The 25000-nt window shown below is 39.3% G+C and overlaps 1 protein-coding gene across 6 annotated transcripts in view; it reads right to left on the reverse strand.

The window, feature by feature from the left end:
- The window catches only part of ClC-a (chloride channel protein 2), a 343237-nt gene that overhangs the window by 188461 nt on the left and 129776 nt on the right, over positions 1-25000 (reverse strand). For 4 of the 6 annotated variants that reach the window (XM_076176797.1, XM_076176796.1, XM_076176799.1 and 1 more), the window contains 3 exons: positions 20738-20837; positions 6379-6552; positions 4478-4606 (listed from right to left, as the gene is read on the reverse strand). In XM_076176797.1, coding sequence (XP_076032912.1) covers positions 4478-4606; positions 6379-6552; positions 20738-20837 — 403 coding nt within the window. Of the gene's footprint in view, positions 1-1765; positions 1802-4477; positions 4607-6378; positions 6553-20737; positions 20838-25000 lie in introns of all 6 variants that reach the window. The other 2 variants (XM_076176794.1, XM_076176795.1) reach the window with 1 other exon arrangement.

Consider the following 25000-nt stretch of genomic DNA (forward strand, 5'->3'; position numbering starts at 1 on the left):
AACGAATAATAATCAAAAAATGGAAAGCATATACAATTGAAATCAAATGGGACAGTATTAAACGAACAAGAAGGGCTAAAAATATTGAATCAGAAAGTGCGGAGGGGGTATGCAGGACAAGAACAAAGGAGGAAATGGGGAACTATTAAATGGAAAGAGCAACATGAATCCACAACTCAATAAGTGTCGACGAAAGGAAGGCATACGCACAAAGAAAAACATGAGGAAATGAAGAGGTTTGTCTAAGGTTAGGATGACAAAAGGAATATTTGAATCAGTGCTTACATACGGAAAGCTGAGACTAAACCAAAAAACGAACGTAAATTAAATATGCGGTTAAAAAGGTGAGTGAGGTAGAGATGACGGAAAAGGTACTAATAAGACGACATTTACTAACATGGGAAGAGGAAAATGAATAGATCATTTCCTCTTCGGGAAAGAAATGTTGAGAACTAATATTGAGGAAACGGACAACAATTTGAGTACGAATAGAAAACGGGAAAAGGGGAGATCGGAACCAAGGTAGCAGGACGATAATAATACCATCTAGAAAAATAAAATAAATAAATAGGAGAGAGATGGACCGACGAAAAGTAGATGGCAGAAAGGGAGGGGTGAGGATGTTTCCAAGCTAAGATTTTTATGCTAGATTCTGGTATTTTCATTTTATCAAAAATTGGATTAAGATGGACGGAACATACTCCGGTTAGCATAGTATATATTGGAATTCAGGAGGCATACGAATGAACCATATGGGTAATTGGTGATTCTTACGCTTGATGTGATATACACTTGTATGGAACACACATGCACACACACACACACACACACACACACACACACACACACACACACACACACACACACACACACACACACGCTCTCCATGCACTACTATATTTTTCATATACAATATGGAACCTCTGGCAATTTCTTAGTTTCCTAACAGACCGGTCCGGCTTTGGATAAAAGAATATAATTAGAGTACTGAGACATTATCAGCGACGGTTTCGGAGCACCCCTACGGACCACAGTTTCTAGTCTGTCTTATGTTATGGCGCAAAATCTCTATTCATAAAGGATTGAGGACACGATTCCTTAACATTAACTTCCCCTCCCTCCCCCTGTTCTCGTGAACTTATTCTTTACTACATCAAAGACGCCACCTTTTCCTGTTATATGTATAAATGCAATGTTAAGGTCGTCGACTAATTACTCAAAGACGAGTTTTTCAGCTTCAAACCGAAGGCGAGAGAGGGTGGATTGGACTCTCTTTATTACCTTCAACATCCCCACGCAACATCCACACCCACATCCACATACTCAAACATAAAATACTTGTACCTACATATATACATATACATATATACGGTCACACACACACACATTATACATACAGATATATGCACACATACAGACAAACACACACACATACATACATACACACACACACACACACACACACACACACATATATATATATATATATATATATATATATATATTATATACACATATTTATACATTTATATAATAATTATGTTTTTATGTACCTAGTATATACCTATGTGTATGTATGTATGTATATATGTAGAGTAACTATACGGGCATGTATTGTTTATTGAAAAATATGTCACAATTTTGAACGCAAGCATACAACAGAGCACTCTTGTCCACAAAACCTCTGTGTCATAAATATTTTTCATATGTCAGTGACGTTTGTGTGATGTGTTGGTGATGTGACAAGCCAAATGTGGGTGATCACCTTTGAGAATGGCTACGATCTCTGGAATGCCTGAACCTGTGGGAGGAATCCGCCTTGAATGCCACTATTCAATACCCAAAAGCTCCACCTCCAAAAATAAGCCCCCTCTCCCTCCTTCTCTTCCTTGACCCCTCACTTCTGTCGCGAGAGGGACAGGGACGGGGAAAGGCGACTGGCAGAGGCAGACTCGTGACATTAAGACAGGGAGGATTCTTGATACTAGATTTGATTATGTAGAAATAATGCTTAATTCTAGCAAGCAGAATCAGAAATGCCTCCTTTATTTAATGAATATATTAGCTCCAGAGATTAATATATCCACATGGCCTAAAAAAAGTAACAAGAGAATAAAAAAAAAGACAAAAAGAAAAAAATATTGTGAGAAATTGGCCAGGTGTGTCATGAAGAAGAAAATATGAGCTAAATATTTGCATATATGAAATGAAATAAAATCAGTCCAAGTAAAGTAAAGATTAAAAATTGATAGTTAACAAAGAAACAAATCATTTGTAATAATGAAAAAATACAGACATAATTACAAGAAATGAGAGGAATGATTTCCATTTACTTCCTCAGTCTTTCCCGTACTTTCTACAGGCAACCCACCTCCTCTTCTTCCTCATCTCCACCAAAAAGCGATCATGCACTAATTTACAATCAATTCTAGGCTTTATTTCTATGACAAAAATGAACAAAAGCGAATAAAAATATATATTAAAAAAATATTATTAAGAGTAACCCAACTAAACTACACAGACAAATTCACGACGCCATATTAAAAACAATAACACGACGATGACAACACTCATTACTATATCACATACTCTTCATCTGACTAAGATTTCAGTAAAAACGACATGACACCATTAATCTAATTTACATGCTATGTACGAATATAATTCTCTACTACATGTACAATCCATATTTCTAAGCCTACGACAATACCTCTTATATCTATGATCTCTTTTATAATTTTCAGAACACATTCATCCACAGTGGTGATGAAATTACACTCTATAACTTCCCTTGATATTAATGAAAGTTCTTTCATGATAGATATGATTTCACCTACTTATCTTCAGTTTACTAAACTGAATGTAACCCAACCTAATCTTGATTTTACCTCACCGAGTTTCATTTCTAGTTTACGAGTTTAACAGAAGCTTCTGACTAACAATACCACATCTTCCAAACCGACGATCTACTTCAACCATACCCAAGTAATCAACGAATATATAATATCGTTCTATCTTGGCTCATGCTGTCACCCTAAACTTAACGTGATAAAGATGCTAATGGCTAACGAAATGTGCTGACGAATCTATAAACTATCAAAATAGCTTTTATAACCCCTAAGCAATAATATTTCAAATGCTTCTCTTCTACGAACTATTTTCGATTTTTGCAAAAGATACTGGTGTAAGCATTCGATCCAATAATTCAAATATTCTTACGCGAAAGAAGAAATTTATTCATTTTATAAATGTTCACCCGATGAAGTAATGAAACTTTAAATGTGCAGATAAAGAACATCCATCTGTTCACATAAAGAAATTCCCAATATATTAGAGACCAAAATATATCTATATCTATATATATATATACATATATATATATATTATATATATATATATATATATAAATATATATATATATATATATATATATATATATATATATATATATATATATATATATCAGGCCCAACCCCCCAAAAAAACGAAACTACTTTATTATAGTTCTTCATATTTTTTTATCTATTCTACATACGAGCCATTTAGGTTTATAAAAATCTTAACCCCCTCTATCTTTATATAGATAAAAAGTACTCCATTAAATATCTTTGCTTCATACTGCATGAAAAAACTCTCAACATCAAGAATTTGGTAAATAAATAAGTTTCACAAACTTAACTCGTAAATGTTGAGCCTTTGTTTAACAACTACCAACCTTGTCAACACACTAGATAGTTAGACTTTCATTTACTAAAGAAGAAATGACTAATTTTCACAATATAAAACCTAATTACTACTTGACCTACTTATATGATGCACTTTATTGGCTGAGCGCCTCGCCATATTATAACGTGCAAATGGTGAACATTAAGTTTTCCCATAAAACATGTTTCACTGCCAGAGGTGGCCTTTTCCAAAACATAAAATCATAAACGAAATGCTTATGCTTGTCTTAAACATCAAGATTTATGAATAATTTACGTTAATTTCCTTGGTCTTCAGACGGCAATGCCGCACGTGACTAGCTAAATATGGCGCTAAGAGACCGTAGACTTTAACATTTTCGTATCTACAGTTGTTTACTTACTATCAATCATTTACTGAAGTCATACCTTAAACGAGGAACTAAAAGTAGCAGATCAAGCATAAGCTACGTAATCATGGGGTTTTGAAAGACGCCCAAAGGCCATAAAGAGTTGTTGAACCTAATCTCTGAGTCATCAATAAAGCCGTTTTAAAAGAATCAATTTCATCTTCGTACATAGCATACGCTTGTCATTCATTTACCACGTAACGCGATGATAAGGAGGGGGGCACTATGCTAGTCAGAAATCAAACTATCTCGTATCTATGCCATTAAGCGTCCCTAGATTAAAAAAAAGATATATATAATAAAAACTGACTTTTGCACTACTCGATTAGAAAACTGCCTCTCTCTAACCCAAAAATACTCCCGTGTTGTTTCTTTCAAACTTACCGATAGCTTGCGGAGCGAGAATGTGGACGAAGCCAGCCGAGAAGAGGATGAGGAACACGGGCAGGGACACCCACGCCAGGTACTGCAGGACTGTGTGGCTAGCCAGGTCACGGTACATCCATATTCGAGCTTTATTTGGAATAAAAGACAAGTCATGGCGTTGAAAATAGAACAGGACACAGGGGTAGGAGGCTTGTCCGCGGGGGTAGGGGGGGGGAGGAAGGTCGGCATGGTATAAAAAAAAGGGGGGGAGGGGGGGAAAAGCAAATTATTCACCCGCCAAATTCAGGGCGGGCGAGGTCGTCCAAGGGGGGGGGGTCTTGTCCGCGGGGGTAGGAGAGGGGGGGTACAAGGCTGGTAAAGGAAGAGAAAAATAGAAACGACAAATCATTTAATAACCAATTTTTACGCGCTTTCAAGAGGGCTGAACATAAAGTAATTTAAGAAAATCCCTGGTAATGACAAACTACATCAATAATCAAAACTTCTTTGGGCTTCAAACACTAAAACGCATGAGTTCTTTGGAGTCCAAAGGTATTAACACTTCCTCAAAAGAATACCTCACAATTCAAAGCAGTTGACAGACACAAATTGCTTTCCACGACAGAAATTAAGTAGCCCATTTACTAATGCACCGTGAAATAGTGTGGAAAGCTCAAAGGCCGTGGTTAAGAAATCTCATCAGTAAATAAAAAATAAATAAAATGCAAACACGTGTTTTTACAATAATAAAAAATAAAAAAAAAGCACAGATACAGAGATAACGTGAATATAAGGACTTAAGGATATGTAGAATTAAAATGTGCACATGGATGTTGGTAGACGTGGTGCTTTGCCAAGATCCATGGAAGACTAGCAAATCTGTTATTACATTGGTAAACAAAAATTAAAAACTAGAGGCAGAGGGGGGCCTCATTATTCATTATTACCTCGGTACATAAAAGTGAAGAAAATTACAAAGAAAGAAGAATGGGAACATACACGTGCAAACACACACACAAACACACACACACACACACACACACACACACACACACACACACACACACACACACACGCATACACACACACGCACAAACACACACGCATACACACACACATCCACACACACACACACACACACACACACACACACACACACACACACACACGCACACACACACACACACACACACACACACACACACACACACGCACACACACACACACACACACACACACACACACACACACACACACACACACACACGCATACACACACATCCACACACACACACACACGCACACACACACACGCACACACACACACACACACACACACACACACACACACACACACGCATACACACACACATCCACACACACACACACGCACGCACACACACACACACACACAGAGAGAGAGAGAGAGAGAGAGAGAGAGAGAGAGAGAGAGAGAGAGAGAGAGAGAGAGAGAGAGAAGAGGGTGAGAGGTAGAGAAGGGGTAGAAGGGGGAGAAGGGGAGAGAGGAAGAGAGAGGAAGAGAGAGGAGAGAAGAGGTGGAGAAACAGAGGATGAGAATGGGGAAGAGAAAGAAATTTAGAGGAAGAAAAAGAAAGACAGAAAGAGAATGAGAATAAGAGAGGAAAGGGAGGGAAACAGAGAGACACAGGGAGAAGAGAAAGAGAGAGAGATACGATATATTGATAGACTGATAGAAAGAGAAGAGACAAAAGATAAAAAAGGGTGATTACGTCTATTCACAGAAGATAAAAATACATGCATGAAAATAATTTAACACGTACGAAAGGAACCTCAGCCCCCGAACTAATAAATCACATAAATAAACAGATAAATAATCAGATCCATGAATAGATAAATAATAGGAATAATTATAATAATGAAAACAAAAGGGCCTCCACCTTTGTTGCAGACCGCAATGCCGTAGTCCATGAGGAAGGAGATGATGGCCATGACGACGCCCAGGAGGGCGAGGAAGACCCAATCCTCTCCTACCCTTGCGAAGGTCGCTCTCCATACCGTCCCAAGCACCGAGAGGCATTTGGTAGCCACGCGTCCTCGATATGGTCGGAGTCCTGCAGGGGTAGGGAGAGACAAAATACTTAAATCAACCAAATTCGAAAAATTTCCAGTGAACTGGATAAGCAATGATACAGAAAAATGTGGAGATTTGTTGCATTTCATATCTTACATAAGAAACGCTTAAATGCTTTATATTTTATGTATGGTGAGAACTTGAGTGTGATAATATACTAGGCGACGAGTTTTTGCTTGTGATAGTAGACATAATGAAGTTTCTTACAAGTTCCGCGTTGCAGACCCTGTATTGCATGTATCAGATTTACAAAAAATAAAAAAAAATAGAGCATTCCTGAATATCAGTTAATAAAATAAAATAAAACCAGAGAGCACCGAGTTTAGAGGCACTTTAGAATTCGAGTCTGGATAAAAATAAGACTTGTAAATGAGACATTTGGGTCCTGTAAGGTGGGCGCTTTGTCGGCGTCGTATACGTAGTATACTGTACATGTGTACCAACGACATCATCAGCCGCTGGATGAAAAACGAGCCGTTTATAGGAATCTAATACCTCTTACTAAGTTGCTATTCCCAAGACTTATTAAAAACCATCATAGGTTAACCGAATGAGTTTAACTGTTTGGATCAAAGCAGATATGACAAACATAGAATTGGAAGACTAATGTACAACAAAACAAAACTGTTTGGATCAAAGCAGATATGACAAACATGGAATAGGAAGACTAATGTACAACAAAATAAATTTTGAGAAACTAAAAAAATTCTTTCGCAACGCGAACTGGGAAAAATTCCTAAATGAAGAAACAGGGATGGAAGAGAAATGGAATATACTAAAAGAAATTTATGATGAGGGAGTGAATAAATACGTACCACAACAAAAAATGGAAAGAACATACATAATAAGCTGGTACAACAAAAGGTGTAGTTAGGCTAAGGATAAAAGAGACAAAGCTTGGAAGAAATGGAAAAGAGACAAGAAAACAAGCAAATGGCTATTGTACATCAAACTAAGAAATGATTATGTAAAAGTACGCAGAAATGAAAAGAAAAACTATGAACAAAATAAAAAATGCAAGGAAGAACCCAAACTATATTACAGGTATGTAAATGGCAAACTGAAAAACAAAAAATAAATAGAAAAGCTGCGCCAATGTAAATATGAATATACAGAAGAACTGGCAATGGGTGAAATTATGAACAACCACTTCAAATCAGTATTCACAATAGAAACCACACCTAACTGTGAGGAAATAAAGAGAGAGATATCCCCCTCAACGATATAAATAATTGTAATACAAAAGGAAATCAGCAACCAAATCAAAACCCTTAATGTCAAAAAATCACATAGTCCAGACGGAAATGCAAATTGGATACTGAAAGAATTAACAGATAAAATATACAATATAATTAAATTCTCACTTAAAGAAGCAAAAGTGCCACAGGACTGGAAGAATGCAAACATTGTACCGATTTATAAGGGAGGAAACAAGGAAGACCCATCAAATTACAGATTGTTCTCCCTGACAAGCATAGTAGCAAAAAATTGCAAAAAGGTCGTCAAAAATAGTTGGGTTAAAAATTTGGAAGAAAAAACTATACTGAATCCAAATCAATTTGGATTCAGACAAGGAAGATCATGTACAACAAACTTGATCTGCTTCTACTCAAGATTAATAGTCATAATACAAGAGAGATGGTTGGGCAGACTATGCTTTCCTGGATCTACAAAAGGCATTTGATAAGGTACCACACAAATAACTAATAAGGAAGATAGAGTCAATAGGCGGCATCAGAGGAAAATTATTGGAATGGATGAAAGACTTCCTGTCTGTGAGGAAAATGAGAGTAGTAAGAGATAAATTCTCAAATTGGGAAGAAATGAAAAGTGGTGTCCCGCAGGGATCAGTACTGGCCCCGATCAAGTTTGTCATGTACATAAATGCCATGGATGAAGGAGTAATGTGTTATATGAACTTCTTTGCAGACGACGCAAAAATACTAAAGAAAGTAAGAACGGAGGAGGATTGCAACTCATTACAACAAGACTTGGACAAGATCTGGAAATGAACTCAAAAGTGGGAAGTGAAATTCAATATCAAGAAATGTAGTATAATGGAATTTGGAAAAGCAAAAACAGAATATTGAGAGAAGAGGTCAAAAAAGTAAACTAGGAAAAAGACCTTGGAGAGATGATCAGCAAAGACTTGACACCGGATAAGCATATTAATAAAATAATCGGAGAAACCTACAATTAATTGAGGTCAATAAGAGTGGTATTTGCTTATTTGGACGAGGAAATGATAAAAAATATTAACTACACTAAGACCAAAACTTGAGTACGCAGCAACACTATGGACACCCAGTACCAAAAAGAATATGAAAAAAATTAGAAAGAATACAAAGAGCAACAACAAAACTGGCACCAACTCTTTCCAAAATGACATATGAACGAAGACTGTCCAAATTAGAATGACCAACTCTGGACAGTGTGATGTGACAGTTTTTGCAAGTTTATCTATTTATCTATTCATTCAGTCGTTCATTTGTTTATTCATTTATCTATTTACCTACTTATCTACTTATCTATTTCTTTATTCATTTATTTATTTTTGTCATACTTCCATCTCCTGGAAATTAAGGTCCACACTCCTGTGACAAAGAGGAGGAGGAGGGGGAGGACGAAGACAAGGAAGATAAAGAGGACAAAGCAGACAAGAACAAGTAGGACACTCTAAATGAAAATGATCCAGTTCATAACGTAGAGGTTCGTGACTGACAGATAACTGCAAGGGCAAAGTACAAATTCCAAAATAGGACTTTTGGGACACATCACGAGGCTAAACGCATATCAACAAAAAAGAAAAATCACAAGCAAACAAATAAACAAAACATTTATTGTAAGTAGATCTTTAAATCATTAAACATATCTGCAAACAGAAAAGTAATTAATCAATTAAGAAGAAAATGCAGCATATTTCTTAAATGTTTAGTACATTCTTATAATTTTGAAATGTCTATCTATACAAGGGGTTTTCCTCCCTTACCAGAGAGGTAACCAAAGTTAAAGGACATATAATACCCATCCCTAACCCTTTTCTTCCCCACCCATTCCATTCCCAACCACCGTCCCTTCTTCCGTCAAATCTTAGCTCCTCGTGGATGACGGGTCACCCTTGTATCCCGTCCACTGCCCCGACTCAGAAGCAATGGACTGCCATTCTGAATAAATCTGCGAAGTTACGAAAAACGCTTCACTGTCCTGACAGCCTTGGGAGGCAGTCTTCTCGTCTTGTTCGTATTCACTGGGAAACCTTAAGAAGTGTAACTGTTTGCAACTTTGTTTTCAAGATAGGTAACTCGTAGCTACAAAGACTTGGTGTATGTCAGAACATAAAAAGCGGTTTCTCAAAATATTTTTACATCGGTACAGGTAATGCCACGTAATGGGTATAAACTGGACAAATTTAGATTTAAAAAGGAAATAGCCAAGAATTGGTTTACCAATAGGATGGTCGACGAATGGAATAAACTTAGTAACCATGTAATAAGCGCTGAAACTATCAATTGTTTTAAAAAAAAACTAGTACGTATATGCAGTAGTGTGTTCTCCATTCACAGCCTCAATAAGATTATTTATAACTATCGACTTTATGATTCCCAGATTCCGTGCATTGGGGAGGAAGGGGGCGTTAACCTCCAACTCCCACTCGACTTGGGTACGTTCGATATTACAGGTCATTTGAATATTCAAAGAAGCAATCAGACATGACAGCGCCCAATACACTATTCAGCATGTGCACTCAAAACTGACATTATATATACATGGATATATATAATATATATAAATACATATTTATATATATATATATACAAATACACACACACACACACACACACATATATATATATATATATATATATATATATATATATACATGTACACATATATAAATATATATACATATATATATAATTATATATATATATATATATATATATATAAACACATACACACACAAACACACACACACACACACACACACATATATATATATATATATATATATATATATCTATATATATATATATATATATATATATATATAGATATATGCACGAAAAATGCTGAAGTCCGGGAACCATAGTGGTGGAAACGTAGAAAACACCAGACTCAGAAGTAGGTAATTTGTTTCCGACGTTTCGAGTCCCGTCCGGGACCCGTCTTTTGGGGATACAATGGACCGGGGTGACCGGGGTGACCATCGCACACAGACCCAGTGATACGCTACACGGAGCTCTCACCAGGGTCAAGAATATGGTAAGCAAATTGAATCAGCCCGGGACGGTGTACAACGTCAGTTGCTCCGATTGCACAGCGCGCTTTGTGGGTGAAACAGGAAGACATGCTAGTACAAGACTACAAGAGCACCAAAGGGCAGTAAATAGAAAAGACCAGAGTTCGGCGGTGTACAATCAGACTGAACAGCAACAACTTTGCCATTATATTCGGGGGTTTGATGATAAAGAAATAGGAAGGACTGGGGAAGAGAGTTACCCAACTCACGAAGAAAGGATAGAAGTGGAACAAGCCTAGAGAAGGAAAGGTAGGAGGGAGGAAGAAATAAATGAAGGAAGAAATAAATGAGGCAAGAAAGGAAGGAAGGAAGGAAGAAATGAGAGAAGAAATGAATGAAGGAAAAAGGACACAAGAAAGGCAAGAGGGAAGGAAGAATGGAAGTAAAACAGGAGGGAAAGAAGGAAAGAAGGAAGGAAGGAAGGAAGGAAAGAGGAGAATGACAGAGAGGTTGGCAAACAGGAAGAGAAAAGGAAGGTGAATACAAAAATAAAAAAGTGGAAGGAAGGAATGGAGGAAGTAAGGAAGAACGAAAATAATGAATGAAAAAAATAGAAGGAAGAAAGGAGAGTAAGAAAATAGGAGGGAATTCACGAAGAAAGCATGAGGGAATGAACAAAAAAAACAAAAACACGAGAATGGAACAGTCGTCAGGAAAGGGCAGTAGAAATAAAGATAAGTAGTAGTTGGAGCAAAACTTCAATAAAGAAAGAAATAATAAACAGTGGAACAAATAAAAAGAATAGGAAAAATCCGTCTCCATCCCTTTTCTCAATCCCTCAAGTCTCACCCTAAACGGCTCCGTCGTCGTAGGTTCTTAAAGACAGACAGACGTTCCTCTCCACTTATAAACACGTGGATCAAAAGAGGAACCACGATCACAGCCTTCTTAGCGACTGTCTGCTCGATGCTCCGCCACAAACACCCTCTCGCACAGTCCACGTCCTGGTTTGATCTTCAGGGTCTTTGGTCCTGAAGAAGTACCGACAATGTCGATTTTGTGTCTTGAAGTCTATCGAGGTGGTAGTTTTATAAGCATCGACGTTGTTGGTGTTGGTGGACGTGGACATAGTGGAAGCTGCAGCGACAGTGGCAGGTTGGAGGAGTAACGGTAACGGCGAGGATCGAGGTGTTGGCGGTGGAAGTGGTCCTGGTTGTCAGTGGCAGACATGAGTAATTCTAGATGCCGACGGCACAGCCTCACTCCCTAACTTGACGGAGATTTGTTGAAGATAGAAAATCAGGTTCAAATAACAGGGTAACTCTTCTCCTAAGAAGGGGGAAATTGTTAAGAAGGAAAAAGTGGAGAAATGTGAAGAAACGAACGGTTAATGATCTGCGAGAAAAATAAAAACTCCCATTCGGGGGGGGGGGGCAGCTAAGTGGTCATGGCAGTGTGAGGGAGACATTAGTCGTGATGCTGGTGGTACGGAGGAGGAGGGCGAGGCGGAGGAGGAGGGCGAGGAGGAGGAGGAGGAGGGCGAGGTCAAACATCACTTCAAACACTTGTTTGACAAACCGGGTTTGTCAAACCGTTTAACCGTCTAAATGTCCCTTTATACACTAGGGTAGCCTACGCATGTGGTTGGCAGTTTTCTGTGGTCGTTGGGGATCGAACACCCATCTCTGGTGTTAAGAGGCGAGAGCGGCTGTCAATGCGCCATAGCCGTTCTCCACCTGCCAGCCTGCCTGCCTGCCTGCCTGCCTGCCTGCCTGCTTTCTCACGTCATGACAAGTCGATGGTTTGCCCGAGTGAGACATGGGCTGGTGCTGTCTAGTATGTCCTTCACGGCAGTCTGGCAATCAGACCCCGCCCCTCCTGAGGAGGTAGCTCCGCCCATCCTGAGAAGGAAGCTCCTCCCCTCCTGAGAAGGAAGCTCCTCCCCTCCTGAGAAGGAAGCTCCGCCCCCTTTGGCATTTTCAGTCCTCGCTCTTTCCTGATTGGTGGAGAATATTTCTATCTAAACGAAGACGTGTACCTCCACAGTAATTTTATTGAATCTCATGATGTCAATAAAGATCTGCCATTGATAATAAAGTGTATTTCAACCAGTCTTATATAATGTGGGCGAATCATATGAAATCAGCAAATCGTAAATATCTTGTAAATCAGTGAAATTCGAGATAATTGATTAAAGATACTAAAAGACAAAAAAGGGAGAGAGAAAAGAGGGAGAAAGAGGGAGAGAGAGAAAGAGAGAGAGAAAGAGAGAGAGAGAGAGAGAGAGAGAGAGAGAGAGAGAGAGAGAGAGAGAGAGAGAGAGAGAGAGAGAGAGAGAGAGAGAGAGAGAGAGAGAGAGGGGAAAGGTAGTGTGAAAGAGAGACTTTTTTCAGTCTGTGAGCTTCTTCTGGGGTATTACACCGACGCCTGATGCCTTTGACGACGACGATGATTATAATGACTGTGATAACGATAGCAATGACGACGATGAGCATCACAATCACCTTGATGACCAACAGGATGACCTCACATTGCTGATGATGATGATAATGACATTCCTGACCTTATTACGCTTCATCATGACCAAGGACGTAATGTGGTCAAAATCGAACTGGAACACCTCGTTCGGTGGCAGCTCTAGTTTTAGGAGTAAATCTACAAATGTACTTTTATTAACTTCCACTTGCAAAAATGTTTTATTGTGTATGGTAAATGCTGCATAGAAAATGTAAAAAAAAAATAAAATGGTATTTGAATAGGATTTGTAATCTCAGGGAACAGACGACAGTGAGTATTCAATCCTGGTACTGAACGGTGTGACGTCAGTCCAGTTGCTTCCACTTATAAGTACCACATTTCCTAATGTTTTCTTTTTCAAGGACACTATGGGAGGCACGCATGTAGCTCTGGGTCCGCAGGTTTACGACGTGACTGAGACATCCTAGACTTATACGTATCGTAAATATTGTTCGACGTGGAGAAATGCGGTCGCTTCCGTCTCAAAAAGACGCCGGGTATTCGGAAGTCAAGCCAACCTACAAACCGAAGTGGCATCGTTTTATGTATTTAGCCAAAAGAAACACTTATAATCCAGAAGGTTTAAGACTATTTCGATGATAACCCGTTCGAAATTTTCTTCATTGGTGCATTCATTTATCTATTTATATATTTTTTAAGCTTCCTGTACTCTGGTTTTATCCTTGTTCGTTACAAACATACATAGGAATAAACGACAACTTTCTATTATGTGACTGGCTTGTCTTCCTCTTCCTCCTCCTTGTCTTCTCCTTCCTCTTCCTCTTCCTCCTCTACTCTCCTTTCCTCTTTCCTTCTCCTCCTCCTCCTCCTTAATTTCCACAGTGGCAAGAAAATAGAGAAGCGATCTAAGGAACACTTATGTAGCTATTTTACCACAAGGTTTGTTATAAGTAGAGTTTCTGCATATTAAGCCATTCTTAACTCAACTCATCTCAGCGCGCTATGAGATCTGGCGTTTTACTAATTCATTAATCAATAAATTTATGAATTTATTTATCTATTTCTTATATTATTTTTATATTATTTTTTATTATTTATATTATTATTTATCATATATTTATATTATTTTATTATTATTTATCTATTCATTATTATTTTTATATTATTTATTTATATTATATTATTTATATTACTTTTATATAATTTTTATATTATTTATCTATTATTTATCTATTTTTGGTCAGGGCGATCACACCCCAGCATCATAAAAACTCCCTAAGATGAATAAAATCACTAGACAGCTGCCTCAGAAAAACGCGTCGTATTTGTGAAATCGCCTGAGCACGGACAGAGAGCCAGAACCCTTTTCGTTTTCGGCTGGGAGCAGATGGCGGGCGATCGAGAATTCGAGCGAGACCTTGAATGCCGAGTGGCCACCTCACTGCCTCACTTCTGGCCAATGCAAGACCTCTTATTCAGCAATAATGGACGCCAGGAATTGTTAGAAGAGTCAATATACTATTCTCACTGCACCAATGGTTATATATCGCTTATCAATTATATCAGTATTATTCCCTGAAGAAGGTTTTGTTGAGCCAAAATTGTAATCACCTCACTGCCTCACTTCTGGCCAATGCAAGACCTCTTATTCAGCAATAATGGACGCCAGGAATTGTTAGAAGAGTCAATATACTATTCTCACCGCACCAATGGTTATATATCCCTTATCAATTATATCAGTATTATTCCCTAAAGAAGGTTCTGTTGAACCAAAATCGAGATCAGAGATTGAGAACGCCTACGGACAAGTTCTCTAGTGTTTAGACCCTCCACTACGGCGAATATTTAGAACTAAGAAACCATCAGCAGGAAAATTATCAACGCAGGAAGTAGCATCAACCTTCAACAAAATTAGTCTATTTGAAGACATGCTGCCCGTCTACACTTTATGTTCTTGAATTATGAATATCGGTGAATATCGTCGGGTTCCATATTGTTCCCTCAGCTGAATGAAAACATCTACTGCGAGCTACAATTAAATCTGTTAAGTAGCTACCAGGCTACCACGGGGACGAATTGGTTAAAAGAATATTCTGGCCACGGAAGTCGGCTGTGAGAATCATTAAGAGAGAAAAAAAGAAAGAAAAAAAAATGCCTGGCACGTATCGACCACACCGCACATTTAACAGAAGTCTTGTCACAACCAGTGATTTTAGTTATGTAATCAAATCTAGATACAATTCCGCCTACATCCGACAAAATGCTACTGTAAAACAACTACTTATCATATCAATACACAAGATACTGAGCAACGAAAAAATCACATTTGTGAAATCAAAATCACCAGATGTTTCAAGACGTCCTAATCACATTGTTTGGCTAGCGGCCTTCTCGAATCTAGGTCTGGGTCTGCTGCCGTGCCCGTCCTCTGCTTGGTTTCCTGTTGTTGGTGGAGGTAGAGGTGGTGGTGGCGTGAGGGTGTTTGTTTGTGTACAATGTGTGTGTATGTGGGGGGGGGGGAGGGGGGATCGGAATCAAGTCAATGACCTCTGTGGTGAGATCGTTCGTGGCTCGCACAAGGAACCAACAATTTTCGGGGGCTCAACCATGAAAGCATATCACTGAGACACATCTTGGTAAGGTATATAAAGCACTCAACCCCCATAATGTCACCCATCGACACTCCAGCGCTGATGCCATCTGCTAGCTCGCACCTGCTTTCATCCGGCTGGTGTTATCGTTCTTGTCCTCATATTTCTTCTTATGTTTTTAACTTAACTCGTTTCTGTGATGGATCAGTACCCCTGTCCTCTCTTTCACTCCCTCTACTAACTACCCTTGGACGCATACATTCCCACATATGTATATATATCACCTTCTTCTCCTCCTCCTTCCTAATCTTTCGTTCGATTTCCTTAACTGACTTCTAATGGTGCTTTTTCATATACCAGCCCACGTCTCCCTTCCATGGCAACAAAGACGAACGCTTGCGCTGACACTCGAACCACATCTTCGAACGCAGCAGCTCAGCGCCTCCTGGCGTGAGGTGTCCACCATTCCCCAGAGCGGCCAAACCTCACGTGGTCTTCTTCTGCGTCCACAAGTGTTCGACAAAAGGTCCTGGACATACCATCCCGACGATCATGATGAAATATTCACGCGTTAGCGAAGAACTATTGCATGTACTTACTTTAACAGTCCTCGCGTGATTCAACACTAGAATGTGCATGGATGACACTAGAATATACATCACAAGAGATACGATGCCGGTAGTGATAAAATGCCGTTGCACTTATTACCCCCCATTCATTCGCAATCCACTCCAATGACCCGGAAGAATGAGAACGCACTTCTTTGATGGTTTTGATGGGGGCAAGTGAGGCTTGGCCTTGGCAAGCGCAACTGATCGGCGGCTGCTTTGGCGGAGACCAAATCGAAGTTTCGTGTCATACATGACGTCATAGTCTTGGTCGTGTATGAAGGCTGATTTCGATACTTGAACATTCAATTTCCGATATTTTGTGGTACGATAATCCCCGAGGATGTTTGGTGTTTAAAACAACGCTTACTATGCATCGTTAGGTAAATCCCTGTTATCTAAGATTTCAGTAACACCGCCCTAATAAATATTTCACTGTCCCGGTGGCAGATGTTGGAACTACGATAGAGGAATGATGTCTGGAACAGAATTCTTCTTTGGACGACCCTGACAAGATGTCTTTTTGTACAGCGATGTAGGAAATATGCTTGAACTGATTTACTAACAATGGATAACGAATGAAATAGACTTATTAACTATATAGTAAGAAATGAAACAAATTGTTGTTTTAAGAAAAGATAATTTCATGGATTGGGATGGCAGGTGGTGAGGGACATGGAACTACCTAGTGTAGGCCTTATGGTCTCTTGCAGTCTCCCCTATTTTTATGTCCTTATGGTGAGGCACTGACGCCTGGAGGCTCTGAAGTGTGGCCTTCCAGGACAACTGCCCAGTCACTGGAAGTCACGATGGAGAATCCAGTCTGGGCCAACGCAGAAGCGACGAAATTGCGAAGCTGAACACGCCACTTGTCATGGCTGAACATTTCTTGAAGTGAGTACGTATGGCCGTAGGCGGGTACGTATCTATGTATGTATAGAATGTGTATGTATGTACTGTACATGGTTTGCTCAGGGCTCTCCCAACTACCCTACTCAATGACAACCTGTTTCGCAACCTGTGAAGTGTGTCACGAGTTCATCCATTGGTCGTTAGCTGTTGGTCGTAACCGCTCGTTTATTTGTGTCGAGTTTCGAAACTTCGGAACCGACCTAACGAAGTGGCCAGCTGAGTGTAAATAAAAGTCGGATTAAAGTAGCCAAAAAATTCGGTTGTGTTTTTTCAATTTCGGTTTCTACAGTGAGGAAGAAGGTCTAACCGTTCCACTGATATCGTAACGGTTTTCGCCCGCAGGAAAAGTGAAATTTCCAGCCGAGCTCAGGAAGCCCAGGTTCTAACAGGTCACGCAGACCTCAACAATATCGCATCTCGCGTTCGAACTAAAGGATTGCTATAACATCTTCAGCATATGGAAAATATCTGTTTATAATGGAATTCTAAATTCTTCACCTGAGAACTACCTTAGGCTGCTATGTAAACAGATAAATAAATAAGGAAATAAATATTTAGTATTTCAAGTCTGAGAATTTCTTTAGCTAATGCTACCAAGGAATTATGATGTCAGATAATATGGAAATATAATTACTTTTTTGCTAAGAACATATCTAAACAGATAAATAAATAGATAGATAAATATTTAGTATTTCAAGTTTAATCTGAGAATTTCTTTAGCTAATACTACCAAGGAATTATGATGGCGGATAATATGGAAATATAATAACTTTTTGGCTATGAACATATGTAAACAGATAAATAGAGATAAATATTTAGTATTTCAAGTTTAATCTAAGAATTTCTTTAGCTAATACTACCAAGGAATTATTATGCCAGATAATATGGAAATATAATCACTTTTCGGGCAGTGTCTCCATTCACTGAAGCAGTGTAACAATTCTTCTGAAGGCGAGAGCACGGCACTTGATACTTCATCAATGCACGAAACTAATATGTCGGCCAGGAGGGAATTTGAAGTTTCGGATACGAGTGACTGATATACTGTACACTGGAAGGGAGTTCCACGTTGAAACAATTGAAAACCACGACACGAAACACACAGAAGATGATTCTGTCACAATAATGACAAGGGCATCCAACTGGGAAAGTCATTCTGATAGAAAACGGTGGATGCCTACGGAAAATAAGAGATATTTGATCATTTCATTGCTGTTCTCGACTTGTACACACCTTCTGGCTCCTGCCACGGGATTTTATTCAGTTCAAGGAAACCAGCAGATATAGAAGTGGTTTAAGAGGACACCCAGGTTGTGAACAGTCAGATGAATATCAGGTTCAGTTTATGATCTCATCAGGATAAACGACATAATTTGGAGTGGAGGCGGAGGGGGGGGAGGGTAATTGGCTTGAAGGAGGGAATTAGTGTCGTTTAGACACTACATCCCGAAGACTAACCTCAGTGAGATTCAATCATCTGGGAGGGTCACCAAAACAAAATTAAGTCCTCAAGAAGGATGTCCGAAGCATTCCGCTCCAAATATTTTTCCGCCTTTGAGTCGCAATGAAAAAAAAAAAATAATAATAATAATAATAATAATAATAATAATAAATGAATAAATAAATAAAAATCGGCTAAAGGGTACATTAATTATGAATCCGTGTGTCTTTTTAGGACGTTGTCATTCTCTTTCGAACAAGTAAAAAAAAAAAAAAGTCTTCTTTAACCGTTTCAATTCAGGTGGTTGGTTAAGAAATGCTATTACGGCTACCACTAGACTATCTAATTCAATTTTGAAGAAACCATTCGGTTGTCACGTCTTAGTTGAAGTTTTCATGTCAGATGATTCGTTTAATGATTTCCTTTTATCTAAAGTTTCATTCGTCTTTAAGGACGACTCTTAGCCACAAAGACGTAGTATTTTGAATAGACGTTTGTTCAGACGAAAACCAGATCTTTTATTCACCTGAAGGTCGAATTCACCACATGGAAGTCTCAGTTAATCGATTAAAAACCATTTTAGGTCCGATTCCACTCCTCCTCAATTGAATGGAATCGTCTGATCTTGACCTAAACAAAATTCTCCGAAATGCATATTTATAGCAATAGATGTATCATATGCTATCTGTATCTCCGTTTCTAACATAGACATTTCACTTGCACAAAATGAATTCTATCCATTAGGGCTTTCGAATTCAATTGGAGAGTAAAAGACAATTCAGTGTTTGCATTCGAGTCAGGGGAAAAAAATTAGAGAGGTTAGCGTGATACTGTACCTAGGTTTTACGTCCCAGGTGCGGCTGACAAACAGATAGAGACGAAAGAGTCCACAGGCTGATTCTCTGGGATTCGTGCACCAAGAAGTACAGCTCAATAAGTTCACGTGTGTGTGTCAATGCAATATATATATATATACATATATATATATATATATATATATATATATATATATGTAGAGACATTGGGACAAATTATGGGAAAGGTGGAGGGGGAAACACGGGTCTTTATCTGAATATCGAGTTTATTCCTGACCGGTTTCGCTTACAATAGCTTCTTCAGAGGAGTGTTGCTCTGAAGAAGCTATTGTAAGCGAAACCGGTCAGGAATAAACTCGATATTCAGATAAAGACCCGTGTTTCCCCCTCCTCCTTTCCCATAATATATATATATTATATATATGTATAGATAGATAGATATAGATATATATATATGCATATATATACATATATATATACATATATACATATATATATATATATATATATATATGTGTGTGTGTGTGTGTGTGTGTGTGTGTGTGTGTGTGTGTGTGTGTGTGTGTGTGTGTGTGTGTGTATACACACATATATATACATCTACTTGCGGGGGTAGATTGTGTGATTCACCATGGTCTTGGATCACGTGTTGGACTCGTGATCGACAGCTATTTCCCTCCCGGAAGAGAGCTCAGAGCTCATATGACCGATCTATGGGTAATGCTGTGACCTTACACGCACACACACATCCAACTCCCCGCCCACGAGTTGGAGTAACGACTCGCAGCGCAGCGATACTGAAATTATTTCAGCCCTGGGCGGGATTCGAACCCGGACCGCCGTAGTGGCGGCCGCGGACGCTACCACTGTGTGTGTGTGTGTGTGTGTGTGTGTGTGTGTGTGTGTGTGTGTGTGTGTGTGTGTGTGTGTGTGTGTGTGTGTGTGTGTGCTTGTGTGCTCACGTTTGCATCCATGTTTGTCGTGTTTGCGTGCTTGGAAGCAAACACGTACACACAAGAAACTGGAAAGAAACTCCCCCCCCAAAAAGAAAGAAAGAAAAAAACATTTTTCTTTTTTTACCTGACGCGGCTCCTTCGATGCTCTTCTTTTCCTCCTTCTTGAGTTTCTTCGCTTCGGCCTTGGCGAATTGTCCGAGATCCTTGGTATAGCGACCATACATCTGGAGAAACACGAGCGAAAAATTTCGTCAGTATATTTCCTACGACCGTTAACACAATAAAATACAAATGAGCATCTGTTATGGACTCAATAAATTTTTGTGTTCAAAGGGAAGGAAATAAAGATAGCATAATTATAAATACAGACCCATGGCAACCGCTCCCGAAGGAAGGTGCTACATAAATGTTTATCTGTTCACCTGCAGCTCTATAATGCGACATAAATTAGAGAATAATACGTTATTCGGTAGAAGAATACGGACGAATAGGCTACCCTAAGATGAAAATTCAGCTACATGTAGGAAATTTCTATAGTTATCAGTAAATGTATAATATGTAAATGCATTTTTACTGCCATCATCTTGTCTTGAAATCACCTGTGAATAATATGTTGTCAGTTTTACTGTTCTTACCACAGGTTTCCATATTAACCCTTTGGAGATTGTTGTCACTCTGAAGTTTTATTTTAGTTAACTCTTGGCGGTTCTGTTAAGTTGGTAGACTGTTCCATTCCTTAAAGGGTTATTAGTACTGGTGAGTTAAACCACGTACTGCAACCGGTCTTTCTTTTATCTAAGGTTTACCTAATGTCCACGACAGTTCCGAGCCCGAAGACCAAAAGTTACCGGACTAAGCTTGACCCGTATGTAGCTTCTGGCATTTAGGTCTAGTTTCGAAGGAATCCAGTACCTTTGGACCCCAGACTGGGGTTTGTGAGAGTTTTCCAGAAGACCTTCTCGTAGCAGGTTTTCCCCTCGACAAATGCAGGACTTGTTGAGATCCTAAAAAGACTCGTTATACTGTGAGATAGTTTCTTCAGAATTCAAGATCTTTCCACAGCCATGCACCCCTGACACTAATGATGTAATCTATATAAGTACCGTAAGCATTTATCTCTTAATGTTCATTGTGGAAGACCCATTGACGAACCCCACAATAAATTACAACAGAAACTATGCAGAGCCTTAATTAGTATACACAAAACAGACGCTATCGAGGACACGTGTAGCTTATACTATAAAGCATGTAAGAAGACCCGTCAAGAAGGAAACTGGAGAGTCGATAATTTAATTCATTAGCGAATGCACAGACGAAAGGCATATTCGACAAAATTCCTAACTAGAATAATAATTATCAACTGAAACCAATAACAAGTAATTAAAACAGTGTTTATTCCTCAATCTGTCTCGGATTTTACAAATTAAATTACTTCGAGGGCCAATGAAGATATTACGAGACAGTTGTCTACATGCTGCAGCCATTTAACGTTTGGACACTCGAAACTAAAGACTTGAGTTGGCTGTCTGCAGCACCTCTTGCAATATTTTCGAGGATGTGAAGAATCTTGCTGCCCAGAAAATTATGTTTAGTTTCTGCATTATCCACCGTAACAGAATTGAAGATTATAGTTCTCTTACGCAAATAAGACTATATACGTACTCGTATACTTGGGCAGAATGGTCTTACAGAAAACGGAAGAATAAAAAACGATGAAAACTGTCGCAAGTTTTTACAGATTTATTGATACTCAGGGGTCGTGTCGTAATTGAAGGCACAACATGTACTGTCTAGGAATGTAATGTCATTAATTTTGATAATGCCCGAAAATACTTTTGATGTCCAGGCTGAGTATTACTAAGTATTACTCTTGTAAGTCTGTTTAGAGACTAAGTAAAGCTTAACTACGTGATTTCGATAACACGTACAGATGGAAAACACAACCGTTCCGTTACACTTCGGTGTTTGAAGGAAACGTCTGGAATTATTGTGATGCGACTTAGCAAACAAGAATGAGCAAGTATGGACACACGAGAAGAGGGAACTACAGCGCTCGATGACGCTAACGGTAATCAACGTTGATTTCCTGCGTAACGAGAGGCATTTACTGTTTAATTGTGGCTGCCGCCAAGCCATTTCATTCGACTAGTGAACGCTTTGGTTTCTGTACTTTATCTGATGCTGTTCTATTAGCTCATCATTTATGTAGCGCCCCGAAAACTTAGACTTTTTATCATTTTGCTCTTCTCACTCTTCCTGAAGTTGGAATGTGAGCGACTCAACTCCTGACGTGAAATGGGACCGAAAATAATTAACCTTACTTGTGATTCCCACTTAAGTTGGCTTTGCATTTCTATGTCATAATCTTTTCACAAGCACTCTCGTACTCCAGCATCTCACCATATTAAAAAAAAAAGGATCAAGATATTTGGTACAAGAATAACGGTTGAAAACAATGATGTTTGAATTCGCTGATAACGGTTACGAGCGAAAAAAAAGTACTTTCAAGATTGTTACGATTCTCATAGGCATCCACAAAAAATAAATAAGTAAATAAATAAATAAATAAATAAATAAATAATAATAGATATTTCTCCATCAAGGTTGCACGTAGATGCACATTAAAATGACTATAATGAGAGTCTGAGAAAGCATTAAAGGAAAATAAAAGACGAACGCAAGAGCTGCAATCAAACGATCGTATTCGGACGGAAGTGGGGGAGGGGATGTCACACAAACAAGAGAGACGACGATGACGGCTCTATTAGCAACTGCCTTTAAAGACAATAAATAAATAAATAAATAAATAAATAGATAAATAAAATAAAATAAAATAAAAAGTAAATTTCTGTTAATATGAAATTCGATAGCCGCGGGGCATGGGAAACGCAGCACGTGAGGAACCCACCCCTGCGAAAGACACAGACCGATAAAGATAGAAGATGAAAATCTGAACACGTGAATTTGCTTCACGAGGATGAGGATGAGGATGAGAAGGAGGAGGAGGAGGAAGAGGGGGAGGAGGAGGAGGAGGAGGAGGAGGAAGAGGAGGAAGAGGAGGAGGAGGAGGAGGAGGAGAACAACAAGAACAATAACAAGATGAACAAGAAGAAGAACAACAACAAAAAGAAGAAGAACAACAACAAAAAGAAGAAGAACAACAACAAGAACAATAACAAGATGAACAAGAAGAAGAAGAAGAAGAAGAACAAGAACAAGAACAAGAAGAAGAGGAAAGAAGAAGAAGAAGAAGAAGAACAATAACAACAGCTAATGGGGAAGAGGCGGGATGACTGCAACACCAAGAGGTACTACTCTCCGTGCCCGTGGCACTGGTCCAAACCCGCGCGGCAGCTGTTTTTCTTTCTTTTTTATGAGAAGTTGGATGATGCAAGGCCCAGAGGTGATGAAGATCTTCCGAGGATACGAACCGTGGTGGCTCTAAGTGTCCATGTGATGACTGGGGGCGGAGTCGGTGGTCGGGGGGTCGGGGTGGAGGTTGAGGAGGGGGGAAGGTGCTTGAATAATGGGGGGGGGAAAGTTAAGAGTAGAGGGAGGCAGCAGGAAGGGGGCAGGGTGAGAAGAATGAAGGGACAAGAGAAGAGGAAGAGGATCTAGGGAGGAAGAAGGGGGGGGGAAGGAGAGGGGGGTATTGTATTGGAAACAGTGTGAGGAAGGGAAGAGAGGAAGGGTTATGGAGGGGAATTCGGAGGCTATGTCACGGGGAAAGGGCATGGGTGAAAGTACGGGGCTTTTATCTGGAGGTGACAAACAGGCCGGGTGTGGTGGCCGGGGCGCGGGAGGGTGCCGGTTATGCATTTAAGAGGAAGCGAGTGCACGAAGGCCTGGATATTTCAGGTTCCAAAGAGGTCTCTTCCACTGAAAGAGTGAGGAATAGGGATGTTTATTTTATCCATCAAGGATAAGAAGAGAGACTCACATTTTAAAAAAAGGAATGATTGTGTACGTATCCCTTTGATAATAGCGTTCTGTATAATAATATTTTGAGAACAGGTAAAATCGTAGACACCAGTATGCCACGATGGTGAAAGGGTTACATGTACTACGAGGTGGTACTCGTGTGAAGGTCAGAAACGTCAAAGGGATTCTTTGTCGCGAGGGATTACAAGGGAGACTAGGGGTCGCTGCAGATGACGGACAACTCTCCTCTGCATGGATGTTGTGAACGAAAGCCCCGGAACTCAGAGAAATGAAAGGAACATTGGTTTAGTTACACTAAGATTAAAAAGACATAAACCTGGGCGGCCTATAAACGGATTTTCTGCATGACTCTTGAGTAAGGTAGTGTAACAATTCACTGTCCCACTGTATGCTTGGAAATTGTCCAGTGAATGTCATGGAGTGGATTGGATGTAAGGAAGATATG

The sequence above is a fragment of the Oratosquilla oratoria genome, chromosome 39 (genome assembly GCF_046742065.1).
Source record: "Oratosquilla oratoria isolate Oo_2021 chromosome 39, ASM4674206v1, whole genome shotgun sequence".
Lineage (NCBI taxonomy): Eukaryota > Metazoa > Arthropoda > Malacostraca > Stomatopoda > Squillidae > Oratosquilla > Oratosquilla oratoria.